At 43.0% G+C, this 15,135-nt stretch overlaps 1 protein-coding gene across 4 annotated transcripts in view; it reads left to right on the forward strand.

The window, feature by feature from the left end:
- The window catches only part of dock11 (dedicator of cytokinesis 11), a 104,617-nt gene that overhangs the window by 76,940 nt on the left and 12,542 nt on the right, over positions 1-15,135 (forward strand). For all 4 annotated transcript variants that reach the window (XM_033983231.2, XM_055229045.1, XM_055229046.1 and 1 more), the window contains 4 exons: positions 11,617-11,799; positions 12,191-12,304; positions 12,861-13,076; positions 14,582-14,639. In XM_033983231.2, coding sequence (XP_033839122.1) covers positions 11,617-11,799; positions 12,191-12,304; positions 12,861-13,076; positions 14,582-14,639 — 571 coding nt within the window. The remainder of the gene's footprint in view (positions 1-11,616; positions 11,800-12,190; positions 12,305-12,860; positions 13,077-14,581; positions 14,640-15,135) is intronic.

Here is a 15,135-nt window from a genome sequence, read left to right on the forward strand (position 1 = left end):
TCTTACTGTATGTAAACTTCTGACTTTAAAGAAAGTAATGAAAAAATGTCTAAAAAAAAAAGTAATTCTCATTATTCTGGCAATTAGCAAATAAAAATAATTTTGGTAATCCTAATTGACCTAAAACAGGAAAAGGTTTGTCTGATTTCATGCCACATCATCTATGCCCCCGCACGGTAATTTTCCTATAATACTGAAAGCAAGAGGCAAAACAACATCACAAACCTGAAGTGCACGCCAGTTGTGTGGTGATAGTGCTATGAAAGGACTCAGAATATAAAAAATTAAAGTCAATAGGAAATCAAACATGTTTATATATTGTTTTCGGCATTTATAGCATTTTCAAAACAATAAAAGGTAGCATGGTGATCTAAATATGGGCTTTTTCCATGAAGCAAGCTGAAGCCAAAGCCTGTCTTATTTGGGCAATCCGAGTTCATCAAATCCTCAGTTCCATTCCACCAACCATTAACCAGAGCTGGCGCTGAGTTGCCATAGTAATAAGCACCCAGGCACAAACCTGGTCGTGACCAGGCTAACTGTCAAGATTGTTTTAGCTTTGTTTCCAAGACTGTCTGAAGAAACAGTTTTACCACAACGTTCAGCACTTGCCATGTTTGAACTGTGTGTTTGTGAGTGCTTTTCATTGGCGTGTGGCCTGAGACTTAATGACCACTGATCTCATGCTCTGCTGCACTCATTAAATAGGCACATATCATAAAAGTCCATAGCCTACATTATTAAAATGATCTTGCCCAGGGACAGTTTCTGTCATGCAACATTATAATGAAACAGTTAATTGCTCTTTAGGATTAATTTTAATTAATTAAAATGTTTTAACATGAATAAAGTCTCTGGCTGTTTGTGAGGAGAACTGCTTTTGCGCACAGATGCTGGCTTAGGATGAACTGCTTTCCAGTGGGTTCTGGCTATGCACTCCATCTGTCAGAAGAAAAGAACAGATGGGAAATAAGAAAATGACTTTAATTATGTGCAGAGAATAAGGACATACAGCAAAATTTAACAACCAACACCAACAAATAGGAGATAAATGCATGGAAGCAGGCAACTGCGACGATCAGTGATGACTGCAATGGTGGTGTCCGAACTGTTGTTGAGGTTAGGAAAAAATGGATGGAAAGACCGTGTGGGGTGTCAAGACAGATCTGTGATAACAAACTCAAAAGTGTCATCTTACTGTGACATAATTATTGATATCTTTGCTGAAGATTCCACAGCCTTTGTCATCTTAAATGGTGTGGACAGCTTAGTGCCTGTCCCAGCAGAGACAGAGGAACGGGAGGACAAGCGTGCTGAAGTGACTCTTAACTAAAACCTTAGAATTAAAAACATAGGCTGATATTGAGGATTTTTAAAAATGGTTGACATCACAAAAGACAGAGGAGGAGAACCCCACACTCCCAGTGACCCAGAACTATCCCCGAAGTGATGCGCCCGCTGAAATGCAAAAAGGTCTGAAAACAGACCTGGAAATGTCTCAGAATAGGACAGCGTGTGTTTTACAATTTTATAAATTAGTCCAATTGTCATAGAATTGTGTTTGTGTTTTCATGTTATCCTCCTGAGACCCGAGCTCTTGCATGACATGCTTTATTCATTTCTCTTTGTTATTTGGGCTGGCTGGGACCTGATGAGTCTAAAAGAATTATCTTTTTACATTATGTAGTTTCTGAGAAAAAATTATGTAAATCAGATGCCCTCATATGTGGACATTATGTTAATTTTGATAAAACATTTGAATAATGATTTGCAAAAACTATTTATTAAGACCCTGAACACAGCGACATTTGTCCTGAATGTAAAAACAAAATGAGAAACAACAATTGTGCCTCTTGGAAAATGTGTCTCGTGTGAAGAGCTGCTGACAGGAGCAGGGAGAAAAACAAAAAAAATAAAATAAAATATTCTAAACATTCTAAACTGTTAAATATGAATATATATAATATATTTACATTGTTGCTGTTCTTGTGCACTGTTATTCTTCATCTAATAATTTGCACTGTGGCCTAGACAAGTGAAAAAAGTGTTGTGCACATATGAGGACGCCAGGTCTCAGGAGCAGCATTCAATCAAATTGGTTAGGGTAATTTTGTTATTTATTTCATAGTTCATTATTTCTGTTCTACAGGCAATCGTAAATAATTTTCTCTTAAGTAATAAATCTATTATTAAACATTATATAAAACTGAACAATTTTCCTCATGGGCTAAATCAGTGAAACTTCAATAATATTGCACTATTCTTAAATAAATATTTTAGGAGTGGATACCATTAATTTGCATGCATGCAACAAATCTGTCTTGTACACACAAACATTAATCATTAAAGGGTATTATTTAATTGAAGAAAAAGAAAAACAATTATTAAGAAACTAAAATCACTACAAGTAAGTAATAATAATATAATAATAATTCTATTTGAGCTATAGCCTTTAAATTAAAAAAAAAAAAGGTTGGCAATACACACATAAGATAAATAGTTAAGTTATCGTTCTTAAAAATGTTGATTTTTATGGGTCTAGAAAAAATAAAATATCAAGAAAACTAGCTATTCTAAAGCACATGGTGTACAAGTATTAACATATCCTATAGTGATTGATTATTATAAAAAGCATGCATATTAATATATTACACATATAAGAACTGATGGGTTATGGTCAAAGCGATGTACAAAAAAGTAGGCCTAAGTATTTAAATAGCCTCTTCAACTTGCCATTATTTAAGAACACCAATTCAGCGCTCAGTAAGATTTTGGGTAGATGCATGCTTATTTTAATGGGTATGAAAACAAGCTAACTCTTTTCTTGAAAAATATTAAAGTAAATTAACCAGATGAACCTCACTGGACTAGGCGCATGTTGTTATATCTTCATTCTTTGACTGTTCTTGGAGCCATCGCTTCAGAGGGTATCCGCTGTCTCCAAGCAGGATCCCGTTTAATTTTGTTCCTCAAATTCCCTGTGAAGAGAGCTTTCTTTGGGGATCCATGTGTTGTGAGTGCAGCCAGGCCATTTTGCCACAAAGTTAATTACAAACATGTCTTGTCTGCATGCGACCTCTGTGTTGATTGAATGAAAACCCTTGAGATTTACATACAGATGGTCATCTTGGGAGGGAGTGGACAGTGCGCTGTTTTTTTGGTTGCGTGCCACAGTTGAAGTGAGAGCTCCTCAATGATTTCAAATTATTAAAGCAAAACCTCTCTATCTATCAACTTTTGCCGTAAACATCCAGTAGATTGGCCTGGTCTCTGACAACCCTCTCTTATCTCAAAGCCCTCTCATTTTTTATTCAGTAAAGGAGATGGAGAACAGCCATGTTTGTGTAATCAGTTACTGTTATTGTTGTAGCTAGCCTAATGGAGTCAGGAAATTGCTGGGATCTCCTGAGTTACACCTGCTCCATAATGGGCATAAAAGTTACACCTGGCGTAGAGCACAGAGGGCTTAAGTGTAGGTGGTGCACTAGTTGTTGACTGGATGTAACTTTCAGATTTAAGTCGGATGAAAGGTTATGACCAGTCTTATGACCAACCGGTGCACTCGGCTCCAGGCCTGAATTAGCTTTGGTCAGACCGAGGCTTATTTTTCATGGAATGAGTTGTTTGAGCTGAGTTGGCTTATTTCCGGATAAGCCTGGACTTGTTAAGCCATTTTGATGGAATACCCCTTATTTTATGTGCTAGCAATTAATAATAAACCCACTGAAGTGTAATACTCCCTCTTTAAGATTTCCCTATCATAGTTTCAATTATTATAAAAAATTGTAAAATCAGGATATTTCTTCTTAAGCCTGCCACATGCTACAGCAGGGGTGGCGAACAAGTTAGGTACAAAGAGCCAAAATTTTCAACCATAACCCTCAAAGAGCCACACGACGCACTGACTTGCCAAGACAGACACCAACAGCAAGCATTGTACTTCTGTTCATTTCAAGATAAGTGTCCACCCTCAACACACACATCAAATGCAGCTTAGCCAGAGTTAACACAGCACCTACCCCAGAGGTCAGATACCCCCCACATACACACATAAACACACACAGGCATCTCTTCCTCTCTCTCTTTCTCTCACTCTGTCAAACACACACACACACACACACACACACACATTTGCTCTTTATCAATCAATCAATCAATCAAACTTTATTTCTATAGCACCTTCTAACAACCCAGGCTGCCCAAAGTGCTGTACAACATTAAAAAACACGATTAAAAACAATAAACTTCATACAAATCAACAACCCCTCCCCGAACCGCCACCTTAACGTGGTGGAGGGGTTTGAGCACCCGAATGATCCTGGGAGCTATGTTGTCGGGGGCTTCATGCCCCTGGTAGGGTCACCCATGGCAAACAGGTCCTCGGAGACGGGTCTGACTAAGAGCGGTTCAGAAGCCCATCATAAATAGAGAAACAACGAGGCCAGTTACGTCGCCCGGACTGGCGTTACCGGGGCCCCACCCTGGAGCCAGGCCTGGGGTGGGTGCTCGGCAGCGAGCGCCTGGTGGCCGGACCTTTCCCCACGGGGCCCGGTCGGGCCCAGCCCGAAGGAACGACGTGGGGCCGTCCTCCCGTGGACCCACCACCTGCGGGAGGAGCCATGAGGGGCGGGTGCGGAGAGATGCGGGCGGCAGTCGAAGGCGGGGACCTCGACGACCGGATCTCCGGACATGGAGACTAGCTCTGGGGACGTGGAATGTCACCTCGCTGGGGGGAAGGAGCCTGAGCTTGTGCGGGAGTTTGAGCGTTACCGGCTAGATATAGTCGGCCTCACCTCCACGCACAGCTTGGGCTCTGGAACCCAACTTCTTGAGAGGGGTTGGACTCTCCATTTCTCTGGCGTTGCCCACGGGGAGCGGCGGCGAGCTGGTGTGGGCTTGCTCATTGCCCCACAGCTCAGCCGCTGCGTGTTGGGGTTCACTCCGGTGAACGAGAGGGTCGCGTCCCTGCGCCTTCGGGTCGGGGACAGGTCTCTCACTGTTGTGTCGGCCTACGGGCCAAACAGCAGTGCAGAGTACCCGGCCTTCTTGGAGTCCCTGGGAGGGGTACTAGATAGTGCACCAACCGGGGACTCCGTTGTTCTCCTGGGGGACTTCAACCCCCATGTAGGTAACGACAGTGACACTTGGAGGGGCGTGATTGGGAGGAACGGCCTCCCCGATCTGAACCCGAGTGGTGTTTTGTTATTGGACTTCTGTGCTAGTCACAGCTTGTCCATAACGAACACCATGTTCGAGCACAAGGGTGTCCATCGGTGCACGTGGCACCAGGACACTCTAGGTCGGAGGTCGATGATCGACTTTGTTGTCGTGTCATCTGACCTCCGACCGCGTGTCTTGGACACTCGGGTGAAGAGAGGGGCTGAGCTGTCAACTGATCACCACCTGGTGGTGAGTTGGATCCGCTGGCGGAGGAGGAAGCCGGACAGACCTGGCAGGCCCAAGCGCATTGTGAGGGTCTGCTGGGAACGTCTGGCGGAGCCCTCTGTCAGGGGGGTGTTCAACTCCCACCTCCGGGAGAGCTTCTCCCTGATCCCGGGGGAGGTTGGAGACATGGACTCCGAGTGGGCCATGTTCTCCACCTCTATTGTCGATGCGGCTGCTCGTAGCTGTGGTCGTAAGGTCTGTGGTGCTTGTCGCGGCGGCAATCCCCGAACCCGGTGGTGAACACCGGAAGTAAGGGATGCCGTCAAGCTGAAGAAGGAGTCCTATCGAGCCTTGTTGGCTCGTGGGACTCCTGAGGCAGCTGATGAGTACCGGCGGGCCAAGCGTGCCGCGGCTCGGGCAGTCACAGAGGCAAAAACTCGGGGTTGGGAGGAGTTCGGGGAGGCCATGGAGGAGGACTATCGGACGGCCTCAAAGAGATTCTGGCAAACCGTCCGACGCCTCAGGAGGGGGAAGCAGTGCTTCACCAACACTGTTTACAGTGCGGGTGGAGAGCTGCTGACTTTGACTGGGGATGTTGTCGGGCGGTGGAAGGAATACTTTGTTCTTCCGAGGAGGAAGCAGAAACTGGGGACCCAGAGGCGGACTCGTCCATCACCCTGGCTGAAGTCACTGAGGTGGTTGGCAAGCTCCTCGGTGGCAAGGCTCCGGGGGTGGACGAGATCCGTCCTGAGTACCTCAAGTCTCTGGATGTTGTGGGGCTGTCTTGGCTGACACGTCTCTGCAACATCGCGTGGCGGTCGGGGACAGTGCCTGTGGAATGGCAGACCGGGGTGGTGGTCCCTCTGTATAAGAAGGGGGACCGGAGGGTGTGTTCCAATTACAGGGGAATCACACTCCTCAGCCTTCCCAGTAAGGTCTATTCCAGGGTACTGGAGAGGAGAATTCGACCGATAGTCGAACCTCGGATTCAGGAGGAGCAGTGTGGTTTTCGTCCTGGTCGTGGAACACTGGACCAGCTCTATACTCTCCATCGGGTCCTCGAGGGCTCATGGGAGTATGCCCAACCAGTCCACATGTGTTTTGTGGATCTGGAGAAGGCATTCGACCGTGTCCCTCGTGGTGTCCTTTGGGGGGTGCTCTGGGAGTATGGGGTCCGGGGCTCTTTGCTAAGGGCTGTCCGGTCCCTGTATGACCGGAGCAGGAGCTGTGTTCGCATTGCCGGCAGTAAGTCAGACCTGTTCCCAGTGCATGTTGGACTCCGCCAGGGCTGCCCTTTGTCACCGGTTCTGTTCATTATATTTATGGACGCACGCATGCGAGGAGTATAAAAGAGGCATCCTCCATTTTAACTACAGCAATGGAGTCTGTAAATGAATGGCTGCTTAAATCTTGTCTGTTGCTAAATACTAAAAAAACTGTTTGTATGATGTTTACAAAGCAGCCACAAGATTTAAAACATTCAGGAGTGTTCTTGAGAGGAGAAGAATTACAAATTGTAACCGAATTTAAGTACCTTGGTGTCACACATGACTCTACTTTATGTTTTAAGAATCATGTTAAAAGAATTGCCAAAATAGTTAAATTCAATCTCCTAAATTTTAAGCAAATCAGGCCATTTATAACCCTTGATGCTGCCAGAGTGTTTCTCCACTCAATGATATTATCTCACATTGAATACTGTATCACAAGTTGGTCTTTAACAAATTTAAATACACTCAAAATAATGGAATCACTCTACAAAAAATCCCTAAAGGTCTTTGATAGGAAACCGCTTTCTTTCCATGTTTGTAATATTTTAAAAAAGCATAATCTTTTTAGTTTTGATCATTTTAAACATTTTAAATATGCATGTTTTATATACAAAGTGCTACATGGATTAGCCCCGCCTCCCATGTCAGACCTTTTCAAAACAAAAAACACCCGAAGCATGAGGACCAGGGCCTCGTCCAGAGGAGACTGTGAGGTGCCCTATAGAAAAACTGCCTTTGGACAAAATGCTCTTTCTGTGAAGGCGAGTAAGATCTGGAACGGCATTCCACTTCAAATAAGAGAGTGCTCCACATTATCCACTTTTAAAACTCAACTCAAACTCTGGCTGAAATCAAATCAGTCATGTGATCACTAATCAATACATGGACCTCCCTTCTTACTTTTCTTACCTTTTTTTTTTTTTTACTCTACTTCTCACTTTTTAACTCTTGTATATTGTACTAATGTGATGTATTTGTTGTACTTTTTACCTGCCTGGGGACTGCGGATGTAAATTAGCTCTGTAGCTATAATCCGGCATATTTACATTTGTTTACAACAGATGTTCATTAATGTGCATTGTCCCTATCAAATAAATAAATAAAATAAAATAAAAAAAATGGACAGAATTTCTAGGCGCAGCCAGGGGCCGGAGGGGGCCTGGTTTGGGAACCACAGGATTTCATCTCTGCTGTTTGCAGATGATGTTGTCTTGATGGCTTCTTCGAGCCAGGACCTGCAGTAGGCACTGGGGCGGTTTGCAGCCGAGTGTGAAGCGGCTGGGATGAGAATCAGCTCCTCCAAATCCGAGGCCATGGTTCTCGACCGGAAAAAGGTGGTTTGCTCTCTCCGGGTGGGTGGTGAGTCTCTGCCCCAAGTGGAGGAGTTCAAGTATCTCGGGGTCTTGTTCACGAGTGAGGAAAGGATGGAGCGGGAGATTGACAGGCGGATCGGTGCAGCGTCTGCAGTGATGCGGTCGCTGTATCGATCCGTTGTGGTAAAGAAGGAGCTGAGCCGGAAGGCGAAGCTCTCGATTTACCGGTCAATCTATGTTCCTACCCTTACCTATGGTCATGAGCTCTGGGTAATGACCGAAAGGACAAGATCGCGGATACAAGCGGCTGAAATGGGCTTCCTCCGCAGAGTGGCCGGGCGCACCCTTAGGGATAGGGTGAGGAGCTCGGTCACACGGGAGGAGCTCGGAGTAGAGCCGCTGCTCCTACACGTTGAGAGGAACCAGCTGAGGTGGCTCGGGCATCTACTCAGGATGCCTCCTGGACGCCTCCCTAGGGAGGTGTTCTGGGCATGTCCCACCGGGAGGAGGCCCCGGGGAAGACCCAGGACACACTGGAGGGACTATGTCTCTCGGCTGGCCTGGGAACGCCTTGGGGTCCCACCGGAGGAGCTGGAGGACGTGTCCGGGGTGAGGGAAGTCTGGGAGTCCCTGCTTAGACTGCTGCCCCCACGACCCGGCCCCGGATAAGCGGAAGAAAATGGATGGATGGATGGACAAATCAACAAAGCATATTACATCATTGAAATAAAGAGTCACAGGGCCACTAAGTGCTGAAAGCTATTCTAAATAAATATGTTTTCAGTTTGGCTTTAAACAGAGGCAGGTCAGAGATGGAACGCAACTCTGTGGGCAATGAGTTCCAGAGTTTTGGACCCGCCACTGCAAAAGATTGATCGCCCCGCTGTTTGCACCAGGATTGGGGGACCTCCAGCAGATGTTGCCCAGCAGATCGTAGAACTCTGCTGGGTTGGTGAGGGGTCAAAATGTCACACAGATAAGAAGGTGCAAGGCCATTTAGTGCATTAAAAACAAACATTACAATTTTAAAATGAATTCTGAAGTGGACAGGGAGCCAGTGCAAAGAGTACAGGACAGGGGTGATGTGATCATGTTTGCGACTGTTCGTGAGGAGGCGAGCTGCAGCATTTTGCACAAGCTGTAAGTGGTGAAGTCCAGCTTGGTTGATCCCTGCCTAGAGAGCGTTGCAATAGTCTATGCGGGAGCTGACAAAGGCGTGGATGGCTTTCTCCAGGTCACCACGGCTCAGGAAAGGTTTCACTTTCGCCAGGAGGCGGAGCTGAAAAAAGCTTGCTCTGACCACAGAGTCTATTTGTTTGTCAAATTTTAAATCACTGTCCAATTTCACCCCAAAGTTTTTGACAACATGATTAAAATGATGGGGGCCCAAAGCAATAAGACCAGGAGCTGAGACACTGGGCAAGCTAGATGTTCCAAACACAATGTATTCAGTTTTGTCCTCATTCAAGCAGAGGAAATTCTGAGACAGCCACAGTTTGATATCATCTAGACATCTATGGATGGAATCCAGACTGTCGGGGGAATCAGGAACAACTGGCAGGTAGATTTGTAAATCATCTGCATACAGATGGAAGGACACATTGTGATTTGAAATAACAGCACCTAAGGGCAACATGTATAGAGAAAATAAAACGGGGCCCAAAATGGATCCCTGTGGCACACCAGACAACAGAGGGGCTGAGGAGGAGGAGGAGAGGTCACCAGTCAAAACTTTATGTTCATCTCTGTCTCTCTCTGACACACACAACTACTGAACACACTTCAGAAACACATGTAGGGCCTGTATAATGTAAACTGATGGAATATTTTTATTTTATTTTTTAAATTATTTTAAGCTATTTATATATTATCTTGTTTTATTGCATGTACCATTATCCTTCTGTTCTTTAACTGCGGTGCAATACTGGAATTTCCCCACTGTGGGACTAATAAAGGCTTATCTTATCTTATCTTATTAAAATATTAACACAAGCATAAGTCAGGTGTTCTTTCCAAACCACATCACAGATTTTCTTACCTTGTTGGAGTGATGGGATGATAATCTCAGTGGGATTTTTTTAATTATCTGGAGCCAAGGTTTCCATTACATCCACAAAACACTGTTTTAAAAACTCTCCTTTGTTGTACTTTTTTTTTTTTTAGCACGGGCAATCTTCCACGCCACTTTATAGGATGCAAGTGTCAGTTTCTCCATGCTTGTTCAATTGCTGAAACATTTGAGACTGTCTTTTTACCTGGTTTTTCAAGGTGCTCAGTTTATGCTTGCGTAGTTCAGAACCTTTGGGGAATTCCTTGTCCATATTAGCCTGGAGAGAGCTAAAATGATGCTGAAGATTTGAAGCCTTGAAATGTGATATTGTAGTATTGCAGATTAAACAGAGTGATGTGCCATTCCGTTCAATAAAAAAGTAAGCATCTTCCCGTTCTTCCAGAAATGTGCTGTGTTCATCCTCATATTTTCGTTTAGTTTTGCATTTTGCCATTTTGACTCGAAGGTAACAGTCTGCATGCGCATGAAATGTTTACTTATTTTCCCGGCATTAGACGTAACCCGCGCAGATGACGAGCGGTCACATGTCAGACGCAGCGTAAAAAAAGCTGATAAATCAGTTTTTATATATTGTTTATTATTTGTTTTAATAAGCCCTGGTGGATTTGAATGTGTTTTAAGAGAGAAAAAAATAAGTGAAACATGAGACAATGCAAAGAGCTGAAATATATATAAAAATATTATACGAGGCAAAGAGCCGCATTCCTATTGGCAGAGAGCCGCATGCAGCTCGAGAGCCGCGTGTTCGCCACCCCTGTGCTACAGGATAATTTGCCCGATTTAGGATCCGATTTGTTTCTCCCCGACTTTAGGGATGCGTGACCCGACTTTGGATCCTTGTTATTCCTTGCTATTTTTACTCAGCTGCGCTCTTTGTGTCAGTACATCTCTGAGCTGCTCATTTATGTAACCAAAAAACAATAAAAGCCAATAAAAAAGAGCATCAGGGGCAGACGGAAATGCAACATACAAACACAGGAAACAACTTTAGTACTCAACTCTTGTTGTAAAGTTGTCAAGACTGCAGAACTCTAATCCATATTATCCATTAGAATTTGTCCTCCCAGGACAGAAAACAGCAATATTAATCCAGTTTGTAGCGTTCTTTAAAAAGTAAAATATCAAGAGTTGATCCTCACGTGGAATTCACGCAAAGCGGATCCTGATGAAGTTGATGCTACATTAAACATGACTCTATTGCCTGTGTAGTATACCAACCTTCTGTGCATTAAAAGCATTTATTTGAACTATAGCACCAAATTTCACAAATAATAATAATTCAGGTTTGACTTGCATCCAAACTAGAAGTGCAGTGGTCTGATCTTTTGAACAGATGAGTCGTTTTGCTGTAGACAGAAAACATTTGATGTGAGTGCTCTAGCTTTGTTAGCTAATTTTTTAGCCTGTAGTGCATGATCTCATCTCTGCAGTCTTGAGATTTAAAATCGTATACAATTTTCCTCACGTTTAAAGGTCATTTAAGACTTGACCTAATAATACCCTAAGTTGCATACAGAATATTTTCCAGAAATGAGTCTGAATTCTGTTAAAGGTAATGAATATGTGTGTGTCCCAGTTTCCGACGGTGCTGTTCAAAGGCCGTGTGACCCTGTGTGAGGCTCTGTGCTGTGAGGTCCTGAAGTGTTGCGTCTCTAAGCTGGCTTTGCTGAGAGCTGAGTCGTCCGCTCTCCTCTACCTGCTCATGAAGAACAACTACGAGTACACGAAGAGGAAGACCTTCCTCCGCACGCACCTGCAGGTGGGGCCTTTCTAGACACACTACAGTGTTATGTGTTATCTGACTACTTTTCAGTATCTGGATCACTCATCAAAATGGCTACATTTTTTATCTCTCATTTTAAAAGGGCCTGTACCTGATTTTAAATTTGATGGTTGGTGATTTTTTTACACACTGCGAGAGGAACACGTTTGAGTGTGAACTGTAGCCCGGCCCACTTGGTCTTTTCTGCCACAGTGATATTGCTTCATTATCTACATTTACAATACATCTGCATAAAATAAAGGCCATTTATCTCAGCCTAAATAAAATTTTATGTAATTTTTTATCACATATACACATATATATACAATATATTACTATTAGACGACTGAAAATATGCAGTCTATTGACTTTCTCCTCATCCCTTCAGATCATCATTGCAGTGAGCCAGCTGATATCAGATGTGGCCCTCACCGGCAGTTCACGTTTCCAGGAGTCTTTATCCATCATCAACAACTTTGCAAATAGTGACAAGGCCATGAAGGTACAATAGTCGCTCACTAGGCGTATAACATGAAAAGACATTTTATGTTTATCCATTTCCTTTGAATTAGCTTTGAACACATTTTTTTTTTGGCTTTAAATTCATGTACATATATAAATGGAAAGCATGTAACACAGTGTCTCTTTCAGTTTGATTAAGTTGATCGTACATTGTTTACACCCACTGCTACCAACAGTTGGACGTCAAGCTGTTTTTTAGCAGCATAGTTATTGTCAACATGGCTCTAATAGACAGATTATTCATTGTGAAGGTTCTGAGTGTTGACATCAACATAAATAGTTCATATCCTGAGATGGTCATCAAAGTGCTACTTTTACAATATATCTCTACTGGGACAAAAACATTTTACTTTATTACATTGAAAAAAAAACCTATAGATTAGATTATTTTAAAACAGTTGATTTAGTAGAAACTTGACGAAGAACTGTACAGACTCTACTGGTCCCAATAGCTTTTTCCAATTTGCCATACAATCTGGTGAAACCTGCATCTAAGCGTTTTATCTTTTGGATGCATAACTCTTTGTGGTGTGCAGTCTACAGCGTTCCCGTCGGAGGTGAAGGGCCTAACCAAACGTATCCGCACTGTGCTGATGGCCACGGCTCAGATGAAGGAGCACGAAAAGGACCCAGAAATGCTCCTGGACCTGCAGTACAGCCTGGCCCGCTCCTATGCCAGCACACCCGAGCTCCGGAGGACCTGGTTAGACAGCATGGCCCGGGCACACCTCAAGAACGGAGACCTGTCTGAGGTAACAACTCATGATGGCAGCGTAGTTTTAGTGTCATTTATGGTCAGCTTGGTCCTCTGCAGCAATTTAGAAGATAAACATCATGAGTCAGGCCTGGACAGGTTTGACAATATATTAATTAGTGCAACAACAAAAAATTCCCTTGGTGCAACCATGGCCTGTAGTGACAAGGAATTGTTTCTTATTAAGTTAGTCAGTTACTGACAAGTAGTTTTCAGCTTCAGATAATACTGCAGGATTAATGGTCACAGACTGGAGCATTAAACAAATTACTAATTACGTTACGCACGCAGCGCGCACACAGCAAAGAGCAGGAGAGAGCGATTAGATCGTGACACAGGGCAGTGAAGAAGAAACACTTTCGCTAAAGAGACACTATGGAAAACATTTTAACAGGGATGAAAAGAAAGGCGGATATAGACGGAGGTAAAGTCACACGAAAAGTAAGACGAGGAAGTCTGATGAAGCGTATTTAGCACTTGGCTTCACCGTGACTCCACTGGGACACGTGGACAGACCGGTATCTGCTGTGGCAGCGGACAGTATGAAGCCAAATAAGTTAAAGCGCCACCTCATTACACCTCAGTCACGCTGATAAGATGCTGGAGTTTTTTCAGCATAAACGTGCCAAATATTAACAACAATCATTTGTAAATGTCACTTAAAGCAGCAAGCACTGAGCATCATATAAGGTGGCGTACCAAATTGCTAAATTACTTTTTTAATTTGATATTAATTTAATTTTAATGTATTATTTGGGTATTTATTTAATTTTAATTTATTCATTTGATGTTTATTTAATTTTATTTATTTGATATTTAATTATCAATTAAATATCATCAATTATTTTATTTTCAAATATTATCAATTATTTAATTAAATTTCATTATATCATTTCATTTCTTTTATTTATTTTTTTTTGGGGGGGGGCGCGAAATTTTTTCTTCTTTATAGGGGGGGCATGATAGAAAATAATTGAGAAGCACTGCTTCTCAATTACACACACACTTCCTCCAGCTCCTCTGGGGGGATCCCGAGTCGTTCCCAGGCCAGCTGAGGGACAAAGTTCCCCTAGCGTGTTCTATGTCTTCCCTGGGGCCTCCTCCTGTTGGGACATGCCCAAAACACTTCCCCAGAGAGGTATTCAGGAGGGATAAAGATAACCAATGTGTTTTTTTAGAACAACTTTAGAAGCTTTATGCTTTGTTGATGCGTTGACCACCCTGGTTGGACTACTGACCCCTGAGAAGCAGAACTTCTCTGCAACAAACTTCTTTTTTTTTATCGCTGTTGTGCTTTTAAAGACCATTTTCCATTACAAAGGGCACTTTAGCTAGAAACTTTATTTTAAGACCTCTTAGGTTTATTGTGTTTGTCAAGATTTACGACTTATGTGGTGCCAGACTCTCAATGTCTTAGTCAATTGTATTTTATTTTTCATGTACATTTTATGTTGTGTAATTTATTTTTATTTTTAATATCCTTGTTTCTCCATCTCTTTACAGGCTGCTATGTGCTATGTCCACATTGCTGCACTGGTCGCAGAATACCTGCACAGAAAAAGTAAGGGATTATTTTTGAACGTTATGCACTGTTAATATATACAATGAAATTGTTTAAAACATGCACTAGGTAGTAATCAAGATGTCAACCAAGAATTTCAAAAATTATTTGCATGCGCCTAACTGCCATTGTACCGTTCAGTTAGATTGTTGTCTAATGCATTACAAATGCTAAGCTCTGCCTGACAGACCAGGAAACATGGTAAATCCCCAGTGGTAAGACATAACAAAAGCAAACATACAATTACTGCTGTGTGCACACGCACGGTCGTTAGAGGTGTTCTCTTATGCAAAAAGACAAAAATGAGTGAGCAGGTGTCTTCAGTATATACAAACCACTTTAGCTTTTTGAGCACAATTTATTTCCTATAACAATAAATATTATGTCTTAAAGAAGATATTTTATGCACACTTGACATTTTGGAGCTTTGTATCACGTTGTAACGTTGTTCCCTCATAAAAAAACATGCCTGATTTGATGTGCAGTAGTGACAGTA

The sequence above is a fragment of the Periophthalmus magnuspinnatus genome, chromosome 18, assembly GCF_009829125.3.
Source record: "Periophthalmus magnuspinnatus isolate fPerMag1 chromosome 18, fPerMag1.2.pri, whole genome shotgun sequence".
Classification (NCBI taxonomy): Eukaryota; Metazoa; Chordata; class Actinopteri; order Gobiiformes; family Gobiidae; genus Periophthalmus; species Periophthalmus magnuspinnatus.